General features: G+C 43.5%; 4 protein-coding genes across 7 annotated transcripts; all 4 read right to left on the bottom strand.

Annotated features, from left to right (window-relative positions):
- Window positions 1-652: 652 nt before the first annotated feature.
- On the bottom strand, window positions 653-2909 carry LOC112885490. Of its 2 annotated transcripts, XM_025951107.1 has the most exons (3): window positions 2762-2837; window positions 2068-2130; window positions 653-1922 (listed from the first exon to the last, which is right to left on the bottom strand). In XM_025951107.1, exon 3 carries the CDS (start codon window positions 1540-1542, stop codon window positions 868-870), a length of 675 nt encoding a protein of 224 aa, XP_025806892.1. In that variant the 5' UTR covers window positions 1543-1922; window positions 2068-2130; window positions 2762-2837; the 3' UTR covers window positions 653-867. The 2 variants fall into 2 exon arrangements, with proteins under 2 accessions (XP_025806892.1, XP_025806888.1); XM_025951103.1 differs by lacking the exon at window positions 2068-2130 and having other exon boundaries at window positions 2762-2909.
- Window positions 2910-3488: 579 nt separating this feature from the next.
- Window positions 3489-7903, bottom strand: LOC112885473 (MADS-box protein SOC1-like). 2 transcript variants are annotated; one of them, XM_025951089.1, is made up of 7 exons: window positions 7497-7903; window positions 5095-5176; window positions 4779-4840; window positions 4555-4654; window positions 4364-4405; window positions 4228-4269; window positions 3489-3981 (listed from the first exon to the last, which is right to left on the bottom strand). In XM_025951089.1, exons 1-7 carry the CDS (start codon window positions 7748-7750, stop codon window positions 3784-3786), a joined length of 780 nt encoding a protein of 259 aa, XP_025806874.1. In that variant the 5' UTR covers window positions 7751-7903; the 3' UTR covers window positions 3489-3783. The 2 variants fall into 2 exon arrangements, with proteins under 2 accessions (XP_025806874.1, XP_025806880.1); XM_025951095.1 differs by having other exon boundaries at window positions 3489-3978; window positions 7497-7902.
- Window positions 7904-9155: 1252 nt separating this feature from the next.
- On the bottom strand, window positions 9156-12043 carry LOC112876613 (WAT1-related protein At1g09380-like). The gene is made up of 2 exons (XM_025940759.1): window positions 11553-12043; window positions 9156-10183 (listed from the first exon to the last, which is right to left on the bottom strand). Exons 1-2 carry the CDS (start codon window positions 11783-11785, stop codon window positions 9238-9240), a joined length of 1179 nt encoding a protein of 392 aa, XP_025796544.1. The 5' UTR covers window positions 11786-12043; the 3' UTR covers window positions 9156-9237.
- Window positions 12044-15809: 3766 nt separating this feature from the next.
- Window positions 15810-17971, bottom strand: LOC112872949 (WAT1-related protein At4g01440-like). 2 transcript variants are annotated; one of them, XM_025935987.1, is made up of 6 exons: window positions 17584-17971; window positions 17347-17409; window positions 17130-17246; window positions 16621-17011; window positions 16300-16451; window positions 15810-16209 (listed from the first exon to the last, which is right to left on the bottom strand). In XM_025935987.1, the coding sequence occupies exons 1-6, from the start codon at window positions 17769-17771 to the stop codon at window positions 16047-16049; spliced, it is 1074 nt and encodes a 357-aa protein (XP_025791772.1). In that variant the 5' UTR covers window positions 17772-17971; the 3' UTR covers window positions 15810-16046. The 2 variants fall into 2 exon arrangements, with proteins under 2 accessions (XP_025791772.1, XP_025791776.1); XM_025935991.1 differs by having other exon boundaries at window positions 16009-16209; window positions 16617-17011.
- Between the last annotated feature and the right edge of the window lie 959 nt (window positions 17972-18930).

Here is an 18930-nt window from a genome sequence, read left to right as displayed (position 1 = left end):
GATATGAAATTGCCCTCTGCCATCTCAGCATATATCTGTCAGGGCCAGCAATATTACAGGCAAACCTGACCTTTTTGTTTTTGAAGGAACAGGCAAACCTGACCTGAGGGGCCGGGCCGGCCCTCTGCTCAGCATCACCATTTCAACATTCCACCTGCTGCAAGGCTACAAGATGAAGCTGACATGAGCTTTCTTTCTTCATTGCAACCACCCAGTACAAATATAGAATGTGCAACTGCACTCGGGACAACCATGCTCTGCTGCACAAGGAAATGCTTCAATCTGGAGCCTGGGTTTCCAGTTTGTCGTTGGACCGTCATCTCATCTCAGGGAGCAACTTTATCTTCTCCAAAAGTTGACATGTTACTTCGATTCTCACAGATAAGTCAAGATGGAGCAATTATTCATATTCAGGCAATTTTCGTATATAGTTATTATCCGGCCCATGCTCCGCAGGCAAATCTTTGTGATCAAACAGACAGGGTAATATATTATATATACGAGGACAAAACAAGCTTAACATCAGCATCGTCTGACAAGCCAGAAGCAATGTATCACCTAAATATGCTTGCTCCTACAACATACTCAAACGTAAGCAATCAGAGAGAGTAGCACCATAGCCAAGAATACAGAAGCATTCCAATCACAGCACTTCGCAAAAAAAGTTATGGAAATCAAAACCATATATGTTCATTACAATACCAATGTTAACTGATACAAAATACCCTTTAAGAGTTTAGTACACTCACAAAACAGCAAACAAGATGTTCTATCCGTTTGTTTTGAAACCAGAAGACTATATATCGCAGGCAACGTAGTCAACGCATTTTTTGGTGACTATATACAATGCTATGACAAAGTGTATTTTTATATCTCTCTGTAAAGGTTCAGCCTGTTGGCACCGCCAAGCATCCTGTTAACCACAGTTGCAGCTGCCGCTCCTTGGCTTGGAGATGTGATTTCTGACGAGTCTTCTCTGATCTGCAACGACGACACTGCTTGGGCTGCTACGAAACCAGGGCAGTTGACTGTCTGATGGAATGTTCCTTGATAGTACGGGCCTTGGAGGTCCCTCACTTCTCCCCAAGATGGCAATGGCTGGCCAATCCCCCAATCAGCCCACCTCCCTTTGGGAGCATATGCATGGCTGGCGCAAATCAGTCCATCTGAAGAATAAATATCAGCGGCTTGTGCATCCATGGTGAATTCAAAGCCAGCCGAGGGATCCCAATGGCTGCACCTTCTGTGCTTGTTTAGCATCAAGTGGCAGGGTTCATCGGAGTCTTCACCTATGAGAACATGAAGAGCGACTGCTTCAGCTATGGCAGCACCTTCCTCATCCAGCCTTTGCTGTTCTTCTTTCTTCTTCTGCTTCTTCTTTTCCAGCTCTGAAATAATGGCAGCCGAGTTTGCCAGCGCTTTCTCTAGCCGGCGCCTCTTCTTCTCAGCCTGCTTCTGGCGATCCAGTTCATCCTTGGCCTGTTTCTTTTTCCCTTTCTTCAAGACTTTGCCTGCCTGATTGCTCATGATAGTCTTGTCCATAACAACTGTGCCCGCTATTTACTATCTCAGCTAAACTCCTCTACTATCTATATATAATTAGGGAAAGACAAAATCTTCAAAGTTCATTCTTTTGGACTCCTTGCTAGGTGGTCTATTTATTTGCAAACCAGCTACTGCTAAAAAAGAGGGTCAACGCAGGATGCTACACCCACTCAGGTCTGAATGAGTATCTTATCTTGCGGAAGATGCAATCCCAGAAGGAAACAACAGGGGAGAGCAGAAGCGAGAAGTGGTAGGCGCCTGCTATTTCATCTATGGTTAGTCTTGTCCCAAACTTGTTGCTGATCAGGTCCTGACCCATCTTAGTAGCACCAGAATTGGAGTAGAGCCCCAGCCAACCAGCTCATAAGGTTCCTTCACTGTGCCAAGAGAGGATAAACTTAGGTGAGAATGGGCCAGCAGGTGCTGGAAAATGAAGCAGGAGATCAAGGAACGTGCTGGAAGCATAAATTAAAGAACGACGTAAAATAGAAAGAATCACACATCATGAATTGTAGATCGTACCGTACATCAGAAGTCTGAGCTGCAAATTATAGTCTTGGGAATGGAGAAAATAAATTGCTACATCTGGAAAATACTAAAATTAGACCGTGGTACATGTGTCGTCGTCTCCTGAGAAAATTAAGAAGCTAAACGAGAATCCATAATTTCCTAGGCTAGAAATCACGTAGTGGTATCCTAAAGCTGCAAACATAAAAAGATGAATTCTAGTTGCGCGCTCCATCACCAATTTTGTCCAGTAAAGGAAGGATCTTGAGTATGCAGCGCGGGGGGGGGGGGGGGGGGGGGGTTGATCTCCCTAGCAGAATCTTCCTAGGCCATATCAAATCAGAGCAATTGTGTTTGAGAAACCCCGAATTGCTAACCGTTGCTAAGAGGCAAATTGTCCTGATCATGGAATTAAGACAACACTCTGCCAGCCAGATCAAATCAAGCAATTGGATAGTAACAATTGACCAAATCCAGACTCCCAGAGTCGTAGTCCCGGAGAGGGAGACCCTTGGTTTTCCCCACGAATTTTGCACAGCCGAATTACATACAGGCAACACAATTGAGGTAAATCCGTGGCGCATCAGACAAATCAGGCAACCGCCGGGCGGTGGAATCGTACACATAGGAGAAGAAATCTCGGATTCGCATGGAGGACGAAGCAGATCCAGCGGAACTAATGAATCAGGAAAAAATCCTGAGACGGTACCTGCTTGGAGGCCGGGGAGGGGTGTGGATCGACCGAGGGCGCCGGGGGGTGGAGAGGGAGCTGGGGATCTGGGCGGGCGGGCGGGCGATTCGTCGTCGCGTCTCGGGAGGAGGAGGAGGAAGGAGACGGGCGGGCGGGGCGACGGGGGTTGCTTGGCGTCGAGGAAATCGAGGCGGATTTCCCCTTCCCCTCTGCCTCTGCCTCTGACCAGTGGGCCAGCCAAGGCACGTGCACCCACCATCGCGCACGTGGTAGTAGGTGCCCGCGCATGCCATGTGGGCCTCACTACCTGCTTGCCTGTGTTTTCTGGGCCTCCATCCACACAGCGCAGCAGCAGATCCAGTAAAAGAGCCCACAGGCTTCCGCTCTGGGCTGCCGCCACCACACTAGGCCTTAATTTGGGCCCCAACACCTATACCGTCCTCCTTCTCTCTTTTTTTTTAATAAAAAAAACTAACTTTCCAAACCCTAAACATCTCAATAGCCTCCAAGCATTGAATTGAGACCCTACTTGAAAAATATAATCTTACTCTGTTGTGAGACATCATCATAAAAGATGCACATTAGAGCCTGGGCATCGACCAAAATGTAATAATTATTTGTGACCAGAGAGTACTAACTAACTAGCAGTAAAAGTTGATTAACAAAGTTTCCTTGCTCAGTACAAATCGATTGGTATGCTTTCTTGGTAGCAACATCTTGGAACCCCAGGAACAAAGCAGATGCATAAACAAACAGCCAACTAACGGAGGTGTGATTTCTCCACAAGGCAAAGAAATTACATGCCTTTCCCCATTTAATCTCCTCCACTCCGATCCTTTAGAATTCAACATTTTCTTGAACACGAATAGTAGCCCTCAACATGAATGAATCACATGTTATTCATCGAGAGCACATGCATCGACCAGAGACCATCTCTCTCTCTCTCTCTCTCTCTCTCTATGGACAGGTATGTATCTTGATCGAGCCAGAACATACATATATTTGATCCAAGAACTAGCTCTAGCTTTCTTGGTTGCTAGTCATGCGCTCATCGATCCATGCTGCGGCGGCTCGGCGCCCACACTGCTATTACTCGGCCATCTTCTTCCGATTCCGATGGCCAACTCCGTCTCCACGTCCTCCATGCGCCCATCATCCGCTTCTTCTTCGCCGCCGGCAGCAGCATCCATACGGCCCTTGATATCATTCAGCAGCAGCAGAGGCAGGGCCTTACACTGCTGGTACAGGCACACATACACGCAAATATGGATCAGTACCTAGTCAATGACCGCCTACACTCCACAACAATGCAAGTTTCAGACTAACAACCTAGCTACTCTAGTTTGCCACATAGACAGATTATTAATTAATTAACTTCGTTTTTCCACTAAAGCATGCAGCATGTACTTCAACGGTCTGCAGAGATGCATGCTATAGGATCGATGAATTAAACCTTGATTGTTTCATTACTGTTATATGAATACCTGATCGCGGAGCATCGCGTTCTCCTTTGCGAGTTTCTGCTCCTGTATACAGAAATATCTTATTAGTTTTCTTTTATCTCAAGCATTCGGTGTCGTCGGAGCATTTATGCACATGCTCAGTAGCATACGTACGTACCTTCTGCCTCAACTCCAAAATCTGATCCATCAGCTTCTTTTGCTGCTCAGCATCCATAGATAGATAAAGTAAGTTTGAATAAAGATCAGTGACTGTATGTATCAGCAACATATATAGATCCTACGTACAATATGCAGCACTAAGTACAGCAATGTGAATAATAGCTAGCAAAATGATTTTGCTTTCCTTGCCTTCCTTTGCCTGATGCTGCTTAGGCTCTTCTCCAGCTGCAACTCCAGCTCTTGTAGCTCCTGAATTGAACAAGATCCAAGGCTCTCTCCAAGCAGCTTCCTGCATACACACGATGAATAATATTGCCTATTTAATTCCTAACATCAGCTTAACAAGATCTATTTGATTACCCTTCTCATTTATATAGTAACAAAAGCAAGAGATGGGTCAGCTGTCACCACACCTCTTGTATGCCTCGATCGCGTCAATCTTCTGTCCCAAGGTTGTAGCCTCATATTTCCACTTCTGTGCACATATATATAAACATCACGCACACATAAAATTCATCAATGGCTGAGAATTATATATGTGTATGTATTCAGGGAAAACATAACTATATATATGAAGATTGCAATGGCATGTTGTGCATCCCGGCCTTTTTGCTTCTTCTTCAGTGATCCTAGCTATTTATAATTGCAGTTTTGGGGTATTTGTGCATTGCATGTAAGAAAGTTGATTTGATGCAACTGAAGGGAGGGAAATGAATGAATTGGATATACCTCTACGCCTGGTTCATCAACTCTCTCGTCTGTAGGTGTGCCTTTTGTGTGGTTCAGGTAGCGATCAATTGTATTCTGCAAGCTGAGAATTTTCCAAGTGTTATTAGATATTCTCAATGGTTGGATCGATACGAGAAATGCTTCATGTACCACCACTTGCCTACAACTCAATAACCATGCATTTAAATCAGATTAATCTATCTAAGTGCCACCATCTATACATGCTTTTAACCTTCTGATCTAAAGTTGTAATTTGAGTAGTAGAAAATCGTTGTGCATATACATAGCAGTGCTACAACTTCAGTAGTTGACTGCTATATAGTTATACCCACACCTCTCACCAAATAAATGTCTGGCACTTAAGCTGAGGCTTCCACTGATTTTCTTACTTTTTATAATAACAAGGAAAATGTTTTCAAATATATTTCAGAACAGGAGTATTATATATATGCACCTTTTGTTCAGTCTCTTAAAACCATTATGACAAAATTATTCAACAAATGGCAGGAAATGTGCATGCATGTTTCTAACTTCTGAATTCATTCAAGGATGATACACCCTTGTCTCTACTAGTGATATATAGATACCGCACACTATCTACACTACATGATAGAAGCTCAATACAAAATACATATATTTATGGGACAATATCAGTTCAATTTTTTCCAACATTCTTATTATGCAAAAGATATAATACAGCCAAGAGAATTGAATGCATGGTATGTCATGGGATTGACAAAGTCATAATGATGCTTTTTTTGCATGATTCTTGAACACAATGATTTTTTTTCAGTCATGTTATGTATGGTGAATTCACTATTTCAAACACTAAATGTGCTAGTGTGGATTATCTGAGAAAAAAAAGGATCTTTGTGACTGGCTGTTCCCTTTTTGTATATGGATCTATTATATTCGTGTTAGTTTTTCTTTTCAGTTGGCACATGGCTGCTGCTGCAGTATGCATGGAAGTTAGAAAATACACAAGGCAAGGAGTTGATCTGACAGAGAACGCCGTACATATCTATGGTGGACAAGTCATCAGATCAGTTACCCAACTAAGCATATATATCACAAAATCATGATAAATTAAAGCATGGGTTTTGGCCTCTACAAATATGCGAAATGAGAATTCTTCCACATGTTCCTTACTTTGGAACTAATAACAGCGCTTTTCTAATTAAGGTTTCGATCCAATAGAAAAGACGATGGATAAGGAGTTTGTTTGTTCGGCTCAGGGATACTGAGAAATGTGAATCAATAATCTAAGAAAGATAAAATCAAACACTTCCACACAGCAAAGACTGAAAAAGAGTTTAATCACATTGTGCTAACAATTTTTTAGCTGATCGTCATCCTACTTAGTTACCTATATATACCCAGCCTGCCTATTCTTTCTGTGTAATTAACATACATTTTTTCCTCTTGAGGGGCAAATTAAAATTATTATGCGCTATAGTTAAATTAAAGATGTATGCACGATTATGCAAAAGAGAACAAAGGCATGAGAGAGACAGTGCTTCTTGACTGTATTTCATGTAGTACTGGTGACCAGAGAATTAATTTGTTCGTCCTTGCTTATATAGTCAGATTGATGAATTGTTACTAGTTAAAGCAGGAATGGAGGTTAAATAATCGGATTCATATCATTTAGCTTGCATTTTCAGACGCACGTCGTCAAAGGCATGTGGCTGACTGACCACTGGCAGTGGTACAAAATGATACTGTACGAATGAACCCATGACTGACAAGTAAAGCAATATACATATATAGCTCTGGTCTGACAGACGTTTCAGACAAGTACGCTGAATAAAGGGTTGTACAGTAGTTCGACTGGAGGTGCAGTGTTTAATTTCCTGGGCATCCTGCTGCTGAGTACGTATTGAATTTCTTTTATTTAACCCTTAGGGAAAAGGGGAAAATTGAGAATCAAGAGAGGGAAATAATGGAGACAAATCTACAACAACTAGCTATTTTGAAGCTATTAGCTTGTTTCATTGTCCAAATAATTAAGTTAGCATCTTCATCAATTCTTTCACTCCCAGTCCGCGTACGTGTACTCTGCTTAAGTCCAAGAAATAATATGTAGTACATGTGGATCTACTAGCATGAATACATATATCTATCTATATGTATGTATGTATGTATAATGATATATAATGCAGCTGTGCACAATATATATATATGTGTGTGTGTGTATTTCATGTGTATGCTGTGGCGGTGGGTCGATTAATATCGGAATCAACCCAAATAAGCAGCACCATGCATGTTATTAACAATTAATAATGTATATATTAGTAGGGGGAGCGGACGTACGGAACGGGTGATTTGAATGGAGCAAAGAAGAAGGCGAGGGAGGGATGACCGGTCGGCCTGCTGCTAGGGCTAGGGCAGGAGCGACGTACTCGGTGGCGGAGGCGAACTGGTAGAGGCGGTGGCGCGGTGAGAAGACGATGAGCGCGACCTCGGCGTCGCACAGCACGGAGAGCTCGTGGGCCTTCTTGAAGAGGCCGCTCCGGCGCTTGGAGAAGGTGACCTGGCGGCTAGTGGTGTCCTCGATCCGGCGCATCTCGCGGCGGCCGCGGCGCCCCTTCTTCCTGCTGGCGTCCGACGGCACGATCTGCCGCTGGTCGGGCGCCGCCGCCGCCGCGGCCACCATCGGGATCTGCCGTTGGAGGACGACGAAGCGGCGAATCGAGAGGGGCCGGCCGGGCTTAATCTGGTAGCAGCTAGCAGTTGGGGATTTTATTTATTTCTGGTTTCGGTGGAGAACCAGATGAGAGAGGTCGCCGAGAGGAAGGAGGAAAAAGGAAAACTGGGAAAACAAGCAAGGGGCAGGCAGTTTTTATTACTTAGAAAGGAAAGGGTCGGAGGAGCCACAAATGGCAACACCTGGCTGGCCACCACCGCGACCAACCACAGTCATCAAGATTTGTCAAATTATTCTTTCAAATATGCTACCGGCGCACCTTGGATGTCCAATCCTGTCCCAAGATTTGTCTAGTTTGGCTCATCATCCGGTCAAAAAAAGAAAAGGTCTTATTTTCAGATCTGAAAAAATCTAGAGAAAAATATTCTTGAAACTATGCTGCAACGCGCATGGTATGTAGCAACGCACACAGGATGCCAAAATCAAAAGATAAGAAAAACGTGTCTAATAATGTGTATCCAATACAATAGGCACTGCAGTGTTGATAGATAATAAGGATGGGATGGTAGCCCCACTTAAGAATAGTTTAGCTAGCCTAAAATTAGAGCTTTGTTTGGGCGAGTTGAAAAAACGGAAAGCAACCCTTGGCAGCAGCCAAGAGCCCAAGGGGTAGTAGGAGGCTATTGCCTGCGTGTGGGACCCACACGGGGGACCAGCCGTACGGACGATCCAGCCAGCAGGCGACACGTGGCTCGGCGGGACCACGACAGCAGCGGAAACGAGGGCCAGGCACCACAATCACTGACGGGAGAGATAGAGAGCGGTCGCATCGCTGAGGTAAGAGGCCAGTTGTCAACTTCTCCTCCACCTGTTCTTCTTTCTTTTTTATTTTCTTTCTGCTCCCTTCAGGGAGATTTCTGCATTCAAGCTGTGATGCCCAAATTGCCCAGCCTGGCCCGATGGCGCAAAAGGAACCGGGCTTGGCCCAGGAACTACTTGGGCTTTTCTTTTTCTTTCGATTTAACGATACACAAGGCCGCATGCTCTGATGCCCCAAAACACTGCTGCAGTTGTACTACTTTCCTCTCTGTTTGTGTGTTTACCTTCTTTGTTTACTTCCAGTCCAGTATGAACAGCAACATACCAAGATTCGAAACAATACAGTAAGTAGTACATGACTACAAGAGTGCACAGACTACTGAACGGCGAACGGCATTGATAGATTATGTAACGAACACATGATGATGGTGCTTAACAATAATATGTATAATATGACCATTCATTGTTGATTCTCGGCCGACGAATTCCGTCCGCCAATTCGATCAATTCGGCTCATCCATCGATGATGATCTCGTCCATGCTGGCAGTGGCAGTGGCAGTGGCGGCAGTCCTTTTGCATTGATGATCTGCGTGCTAGCTGCATCGTATCTCTATCTGCCTCTCTCAAGGTGTCTGTTTTTTATTTGCGTTTCAGCTCCTGATGGATACATCATCTATCAATGATGGATATATATGTTGACTCCTGGTCGATCGACGCGTTCGTCGCCGCTGTTATTAGCAGCAGTAGCAGCACTGGTAGCAGCGTGGTCTGCAGTGACCTCGCCGGCGGCCGGCGGCGGTTGCTGCTGCTGCTTGTTCTGGCGCATCTCCCTGCCTTTGCCCCAGAGGAAGGCGTAGAGCCCGACGACGATGAGCAGGGCCCCCAGCATGCTGCCGACGGAGACGCCGGTGCCGAGCAGCAGCGAGTCGAGCACCGTGGTGGCCACCAGGGACAGCGAGTTGAACATGGAGGGGTAGATGGGCCCTCGCCGCGCGATGGCCCAGGAGATGAGGCAGAAGCTGACGCCCGTGTTGAACACCCCCGAGTAGACGACGGCGACGAGCTGCAGGTCCCAGTCCAGGCGCCACGAGGCGGCCCTGCCGCGGCTGGCGGCGGCGCCGATGAGCAGCGCCTGCGCGGTGCCGGAGACGCAGGCGAGCATGGTGGAGAGGTACTTGCAGGGGAACTCCCTGCCCACCCGGACCTGGACGATGAACCAGAGCGCGTAGGCCAGGCAGCTGCCGCACAGGTACACGGTGCCCAGGGCCATGTTGTGGTGCGCGGGGACGCCGGCGGCGGCGTGGTGCTTGAGCAGGTGCGTCGGCCACGGGTGCAGCAGCCGGCCCCGGTAGAGGCTCGTCACCATGGTGCCGCCGACGCAGATGGCCGTGCCCACCATCTTCATCCGCCCCGCCCATGTCCGCGCCGCCAGCCTCTCCAGGCGGAGCAGCACGGCGATGAGGAAGGTCACCACGGGGATGAGGTTGAGGAAGTTGACGGAGTAGGCGGCGGTGGTGGCGCGGAGGCCGTAGTAGTGGAGCCCCGTGGCCAGGACGATCCCGAACAGCGCGCTGATGGACAGCCAGCCCAACACCTTGAGGCTCACCTTGCTCACCATCGACCTGCGGCACACCGCCTGCCCGCGCATGAGAGACAGAGAGAGCGACCTCTGCTACTGGCTACTGCTACTGCTAGCTAGCTGCTAATTACAGAATTACTGATCCATGCATCCAGCAATAACTAATAATTAAGCATGTATCATCCAGTAATAATTAACCAAATTAATAACAAAGGATCGGAAAAGCAAACTGGAGTGAAAATGTTAGTTACTAGGCAAGATCGAATTATATTGAAGCTAAGGCAGGCAAGGAAGCTTTGCCTCTCATGGTCGAGTTGTCTGTGCCGTGCTGAGCCGAAAAAGGAAGGAGATGCCACCACAATCAGAACTGCCGCTAGCTACATCACAAGCACCTTCACAACACGGCATATCTGCTGCCCCACGCATGCCTTGTTAGCTAGCTAGCAGCTAGCTTCAGATACCAGCAGCTAGCTAGCAGGCACACATGCTGAAACCGAGCTTCAATTCTTGTGTTGGTTCACGTAACCAATCAGTGTAGTATCGTCGAGCACATTTCAGGCATTTGCACGTGAACCGATCGATAGGATAAGATGTCTACGTACGTACGTGTTCCAGTTTCCTGCCTTGTGCTTTTTTCACAAGCTAAGGCAAGAGAGAGCAGACGCAACCGTGCCGGCCGGCCGGCATACCACAACGGTGATGCAACCCGTGGTCGGTTGGCCGATATGATGCAATGCATATGCATCGTGTTATACACGCCCACACGTACTGTCAGCTAGCTACATTATATTATTCTATGACTCGCCAACAACATGATTTTTTAGGTTTTTTTTTTAATGTATATATGCATGTCTTCGCCAACAGTTTTGACAAATCGCCAGCAACACCGATCATTCTTGACAGCCATGCATATTACCAGCAATTAGTTATCACAGATAAACTGACTAACATAAGACTACAGACTATTATATATACACATATATGTATATTGTCCATTTAAAAACAGAAACTTTTGGGGAAGATTAATTATATTGCCAATCGATCGATCTTGTAGCAGTAATAATGTTTATCCGAGGAGAGGAGCGTATGAAGAAGCAAATTAAAAATTCCTCCCTAGAACTGAATGCGCAGATATATATAGACCGCATGCAATTTCAAAACTTTGCAAAATCTTAATTTCACAACATGGTACCGGCCGATCGATATACTATGAATTACGTGCATGTCGTGGTTATGACGGATGTGCTAGGGAATACTGATCAGAGATTAACTGATGCTAAACATGTGCACTAGCTAATTAAATTACAAGATCGAGGTTTGCGCTGCTGTTAATAATTGACTGAAGTCAATAACAATTTATTTAATAGCTAATTAAATGACAAGATCAGGCTTGTGCTCTTGTACATATATACCTGTCGAAGTAGACGGCGAAGGGCGCGACGATGATGGCGCCGATGAGGTTGCGGTAGGCGAGGAGGACGAAGGGCTCCATGCCGATGTTGAACGCGAGCTTGGAGAGGAGGAGGGCGCCCATGGTGAAGGCCTGCACCAGAACCATGCTCGCCGGCAGCATCACCGCCTCCATGGACCACGAAGCCATCATCGTCGCCGTCGTCGTCGTCTTCTTCTGAGCCTCCACCGCCATGATTGCCCTCTATCTATACCTTCTCCGATCGATCATCGCCGCCGCCGCCTCCTCTTTAATTTGGTCGTCTCCTCCCTGCAGCAGCAGGCACAGCACGGGATGACTGCTGGCTGAGCGAGATCGATCGATAAATGGGCCCAGGCCCAGGCCGCGCACCACCAAGACGAGTTGAAGCAGTCCGATCTATCCGATATGATCCATATATAGCGCTAGCGCCGCGCAGCTAGATAGCTCAACTGCCTACCCAGGCCGGCCATGCATATGAATCGTTGCAACAGCTAGCCGGCCGGCATCGTACCTGAATAGCACTTGCGTAAGTGCAGGGCAATCCAGTTAACCCATGTGCATGCGTCCATCTATTATATATCACGCAACGCATTATTCATCTCTATATATTCATATGTCTATTCAAGTAGAACTAGGAAAGCTCTCCATCTGCTTTAACTTATTTAGTACTCCCAGTACAATTCATTTTAGTCTATCTAGATACATAATATTTACTAATATGTATATCTAAATTCATAACAATATATATATATATATAAAAATCAAAATAAATTATAATTTGGGACGGATGTAGTAATATATATATACACGCACACACTGATGGTGAGAGTGTACTGATAGCGAGAGTAGCTGCACGCAAGTGTAGATAAAAATGATAGAGAGACAGAGACATAGACAGAGAGATATATCGGCTTCTATTTTCACACCCACTCCTGTATATGTTGGCCTCTATATGTATATCGGCCGGCGAGGATCGACCAGCAGATCAGTTTGGTGCGGCCTGGATAAGGATATATACTGCACCAAGCATGCGCATGTCAAAATTAAAAGAGCTATTAGTCACTAGCTATCTTCTAGTCATTCAAAAAGCTATACGAAGAAGACAGCTGATGACCCAGTGGTGCACGCAAGTTAATTCGATAGCAGACGACGACGATTGCGTGTTGATCGATGTTAATTTTATATTTAGGCAACAAGTAGTGTACTTCTTGCATGATCGATTTGGTTATATATATGAGAACGCGCAGTCCGTCATAGCTTTCGCGTGATGAACAGCTAATTAACCCAAGATTATATTATATTATTATATGCATCAACTTGTTGTTAGAATTTGAGCTAGGCACTCTACTACTGGCCTTTTCAAACAAACGAAGTAGATAGCCTTTTCAAACTACAGTTTGCTGATCTCAGTTGCATGCGATGCGCAAATTTTCAAACGGTCAAGAACAAGGATTAAGGCGCGTACACATGGCTACCTAGCTAGCTAGTTAATAATGTGTACGGCCTCCTCCGTGTAAGAACATCCAGACATGTTAAGTGCGCTTTGGTTGATTAATGACACGCACTTGTAGAACTAAGCCTTTTAATGAGAATGATGAGCAGGTACTACAAGTGATGGATGAACTAAGCTATGAAGATGTCTTAAAAAAAAAGAAATAAAAGTTGCAAAGCAAAATACCCATGAGGATTTAAATACTTTATCTTTTGAAATTAAGTATAGAAATGCCGTACTATTAAGAAGGATACGAAATCTACTCACTTTGCATAGAATAAGGTGCTTAAGATGATCTAACAAATCTATAAGAGACACCTTTGCACTCACACAACACTTGAGAATATCTTTGGAGTGTTTTCTGAAGAAAAGTCCGGAGTTCCCGGAGATTTCTCCAGACATGGGGTTTCTGCGGAATGTGTCCGGAGTCCGAATATGTGTGGAGTCTCTGCACATCTCTCAAGCAAGTGAGAGTGAGAGTGAGCTGATTCCCCATCTCTTGAGCATCTCGTTCTTCGTCGAGCCGGTGGATTTCGTGTTTGTTACTCTTAAAACTTCAAGCTCCTAGCCGGCTAGCCGTCGCCCGTCGAGCATCCAAGCTTGTGGTGTGCCCCGAGATGCTTGTACAACCTCTACATCCTAGTAAGTGACCTTAGTAACCTTGGGGTTGCTAAACGGACGCTTCATAGCTCAAGGAGTAAGTGTTCTTCTTGGGTGCCTCAACGGAGATGTAGATTCCTTGTGGGAACTAAACTTCGGGAAATAAATTCTTGTGTCTTTATGCATTTACTTTGTGATTTGTTGAATTTCTTGTTACTTGCTAGAATTCTAGGATTTGTTCTTGATCTACTTGTTAGAAAGCTTTTGACTGCAAGTTGTTGGTGAAAAGGGGTGGAAACAAGTTCACAAATCTTGAAAATTCATTTGATCTACTTTTGGTTGAGGTTTGAGTAGTCGTGTGTATTTTCAGCATATTTTTTCGGAGTCTCCGAATATTTCTTTGGAATCTCCGAAACGTGCGGAGACTCTGGAAAAATATCTGGAAACTCCGGAAGTTACTGACAGATTTATTTTAAGTGTTGTAATTTTTCAATTTCGACTATTCACTCCCCTTGATCGTTTTACTTCGTTCTTAAATACATGACACTATTAGTTGATATTTTTTCTTTCTACAAATTAACATTTATGCAAATAGATAGATTTAGAAGATAAATTTAAAGTATTTCTGATGATAGACGTCGTAGTGGTACTCATTCTACTCTATTTAACTGATTTATTAAATAAATATTATTGGTCAAAGTTTGGACAAAAGTTTTAATGGTGTCGTATATTTAAGAATGGATGGGAGGTAGTACAAATCATATAGTGTTGACAAAACTTGCCTGCTATAAGCGAACGCACTCCGCACCACATTATTTGAACTGCTAGTATATACATTAATAATTTTATTTGTTTGAGACACGTAATAGTCATATGACAGCCAACTATATACTTTATGATCTATTCTTCTTCCATATATAATATTCAGCTACAGTTTCTGCTGGACTGTTGGATGGTATATATATATATATATATATATATATATATATATATATATATATATATATATATACACACACACGCAACCGCGGCCACCTACTAGATCTCCTCCGCTCTCTCTGGCATCTCGATCAGATTTTAATAATATGCTTCGTTCTTCCCATATATATACATGCATGTAACGTTGCAAATTAAAAGAGTGATGATTGTCCAAATGAATTATTGTATTTGATCCCATGATAGGCAGGCTCAGTATCTAAACCATTAATTCATCATCACCTTTTTGCATTGTCCTGTTCCTACCTCCACTGCTGATTAGGTTTACCTATATATATATTGATATGCATGTGTGTAGATCGAGCAGTAGAGGGAACAAGCAAGGCAAGACTCGTCAAGAAACTGTGGCAGGGTCATGAGAATCAAATCAATCAAATAATTGACCAAACATATATATATATATATAGAAAATCTATTCTACACGCACAGAAGTGTTTATCTATAGCCGGATATAGAATAACTAATTCTGTAGCCGGACCGAGGCTCATGTGTATAGGGTTCTAGGACAAATTTTATCTACACTCGCTTGTAGCTACTCTCACTATCAGTATACCACCGTACGTATATCCATGTACTTATTTATCACTTTGACTATGTTCATATACTAATTCTAAAATACTTCAAAGGGATATGTACAAAAAATTTTAAAAGCATCCCTATTTTTTAAATATATCATGATTATATATTTATACCACTGTGCGTATATCCGCATACTCATTTATCACTTTGAGTATGTTCATATACTAATTCTAAGATACTTCAAAAGGATATATACAAAAAATTTCAAAATCACCCCTATTTTTAAAATATATTATAATTATACCTTAGTACTAGTATATAAAAATTAGTATGTCCACATACTGTATGTATGGTCATACACCCAACGTATATACCGTCATAGATGTTCTAGTACGATCACATACTTCACGTATATGCTCTTTGTTGTTGGGTCAAGTACGTCCTACGTCATGAGATACACATGTGGGAGCAGCTACAAGCACGTGTAGAATACATTTTTTACATGTATACACACACATTTTTCCCGGAGTCATTCTTTACATGCAGGTGAGACTCATATATATATATATATATATATATATATATATATATATATATATATACTATGTATATAAACCGGTTTGCAGCATATAAAAATTAAAAATCTCGACTTGTCTCGATCTCTTTTCGTGAACATGCAGAAATTGACTTCACCCTTATTGGCTTGTTTCCAGATCGAGACGGGGCCGGGGAAGTCAAATAAAATAGTACCACTACTACTAGCTTGTCCTTTTTTCCTAGATCTTGGATCAACACGTACGTTGAGACTTCAGTTCCTCCTATCCTTTTTCATTTCTGTTATGCGCTTAACATATATTTCATATCATATCATACATCCTGTGCTTCCTGTGTTGCTTGCTTGTTTTTTTCTTCCACCATCGGCATCAGTACGTTAACGTTGCTGCTGGATGGAGCAGCATCTGATGCCTCTTTGGTCTTTGCCCAGAGGACCAAGTATAACCCAACAATTACAAGAGCAGAGCCCAGCGCGCTGGAGAATAATCAAAGCATGCACATCATATTTATTGTTAGTTTTTTACTGCAGATGAGTAAAGAATAATTAATCCAGGATGTATTATACCTTCCAAGATGGAGCTGCTCATGGAGAGCGACGATGTTAATAGCACCTGCTATAAGTTGTATCAGAGGTGTGAATGCAGTCGTGAAGACTGGTCCTCTTTGCTCGATGCACCAAGACATTGCCAGAAAACCAATTCCAGATCCCATTATCCCCTAATAAGAGAACACAATTATATATTGTTTTCTTTAATTTTGTCAAGAGAGAATTAATTTCCTGCTAGCTTATTGAGTAAAAAGTTAACTGTTATAAAATTATTGTTAACTGTTATAAGCTTAAGTAGCAATGGTATAGTCTTGATCAATATATATAATAATTACCGACCACAAAGAGCACCGTGATGATCTGAAGCTTGGTTCTGAGGATCCAGACTGACAGGTCCCTCTCTGTAGCCATCCCCACAGCAGCCATCTGAAGGAAGCTGAGCAAGAACATCAAGGCATTTCCAGAGTAGAGTGCTGGGTACTTCTTCCCCAGCCTTGACTGGAGGATGAACCAAAAGGACCAACATGCTGCGCCAGCAAGTAGGGCCACAGACCCGGTGACCCATCTATGTGCACCATGGCCTGCACCCATTGGTTGGGGGGCAGATGAGGATTTGGTCATCAGTGATGGGCCTTGGTAGAGTGCCAGGATGATTGCCCCTGTGAACCCTACTATCGTGCCAAACACCTTTGCTAAGCCGGCTCCAGTCTTCAGGTCCAGTTTCTCCATCCTGCAGTACGTAGTTACAACGACGACATGCACTTTCACTTGTGGCATTATATATTGTTACTTACTAACTGATACATAAGAAGTAAAAAAATAACTGAAGCGCGCGAAGGATATATTACCCAAAAGGAAGTGCCACAACGAAAGTGAACATGGGAGTCATGTTGATGAAGGCACATGCAAATGTTGCTGTGGTGTACCGTAGGCCCACGAAGAATAGCCATTGGGTAAGTGAGGCACTACAGGAGTATGTAACAAGGAAGGCGGATTAATTAGCACAACTCAAAATAAAGCATCACCAATGATCGATAGACGATGCACTCACAATTCAAAACTTACCCAAGAACTGCACTGAAGAAGAGATACACAAAGATCTCCAGTGTCAGCTTAGGCCTTGTCTTCCTACACACGCGCGCATCATCATATCATATATATGTGAAAAAACAGCCAAGCCAGCAGCAATAAGACTTTCATTCAAAGACAAGACCAAAATCACCTGTGAATGTGATAGCCACAGATCGATCAAGGACAATACTGTCACAGTCAATCAAAAGGATATCCTAGCTAGCTTTTTACCTTTCTCGGAAGTAGGCGATGGGGGCGAGGAAGAGGAAGGCAGTGAACTGGCGAAGTGTGATGAGTACAGTGGTGTGCATCCCTTGGTTGAAAGCCATCTTTGTCAGTGTGTTAAGCACGGCAAAGACAACAACAACAGCCAGCATCGTTGCCGTAGGCTTACAATCACCCCAAGCATAACGGCCCATCTATCACTGCTCGGTTGATATACAGTACTCTTCTTGATAAAAAATCAAGCCAAGTGATGCTAGCCAACAATAATAGCTAGCTGTTGGACTACAATAGAAGCTGTATGTATGTAACAAACTCTGGCTCCTCTTTGTTCTGCCTTACACACCTCACATTCATCCAGGAGGCCAGCTAGCTCTTTATATGATGGCTAATTGGCCATGGCCTCCTGCAGTGAGCAATCCTGTAGTAGGGAGACCAAATAGGTTGCTAGTTTGCTTTATGTGCGCTCAAGAATGGTACCATCGATTAAGATAATGTATGTTTCGCAGCCGGCCCAGGGATCTTTTTCTAGACCACTCATTTTTATTTTTTATTTTTGCCAGGAGTAGACCATTCAATTGGATGAACCTATCATGACAAAAGAGCTAGCGGGAGAATTTTGTGCATGTAACTTTATGCTAAAATTAAAGATGGCAAAGAAGGTGGGATGCTTCATCTGGAAAAGCTAGGCTTCAAAATTTTATTCATATATACATTGAGGAAACCGTTTCTTGCCGAGCCCTCTAAAACAATAAGTACACAGTTTGTTATTGCACACACAGAGAGAGAAAGGAGGATGCTACCGCATCATATATATTTAAGCTATACCGCCTCCGTTCCGCAAAAAGTGTAATCTTGCATTTGAAAAAAATCCCACGAAAAGTGCAATCCTAGAAATTAGATCTCAACTACATGCATGTCTAATTAAATGATCATATTTAATTTGCATACCAAAACTAACTTCAGATGGCAAACAGATGAGGGCATTATAAGGGCATGAGAGTCTTTTCACGTCACCACTGATCTGTGTAAAAAAAATTAGAATTGCACTCTTCATGGGATGGAGGAGGTATATATTTGTCGCAAAAAAAAGAAGGGTTAAACATACTCCAACAACAGGCATATATATATATATATATATAGTGAAGAGAGAATATAATCGTTAAAAAATGGCAATAAATAAATCAAAAGAAAGGCAAGGAATAATGTGATGAAGCTGCCGATGCAACACATCTTGTTGAAAAGCTTGCACACAGCATCTAATGCTATAGCCTAGCTTTTTCTCTCCCCATCTATCCAGTTTATTTGATCCTGGTTGCTGGATCTCGTGTCATGTATGTATGCACACACTTGGTT

The sequence above is a fragment of the Panicum hallii genome, chromosome 1, assembly GCF_002211085.1.
Source record: "Panicum hallii strain FIL2 chromosome 1, PHallii_v3.1, whole genome shotgun sequence".
In the NCBI taxonomy this organism is placed as follows: Eukaryota; Viridiplantae; Streptophyta; class Magnoliopsida; order Poales; family Poaceae; genus Panicum; species Panicum hallii.
This window is presented reverse-complemented; position numbering and strand designations above follow the sequence as displayed.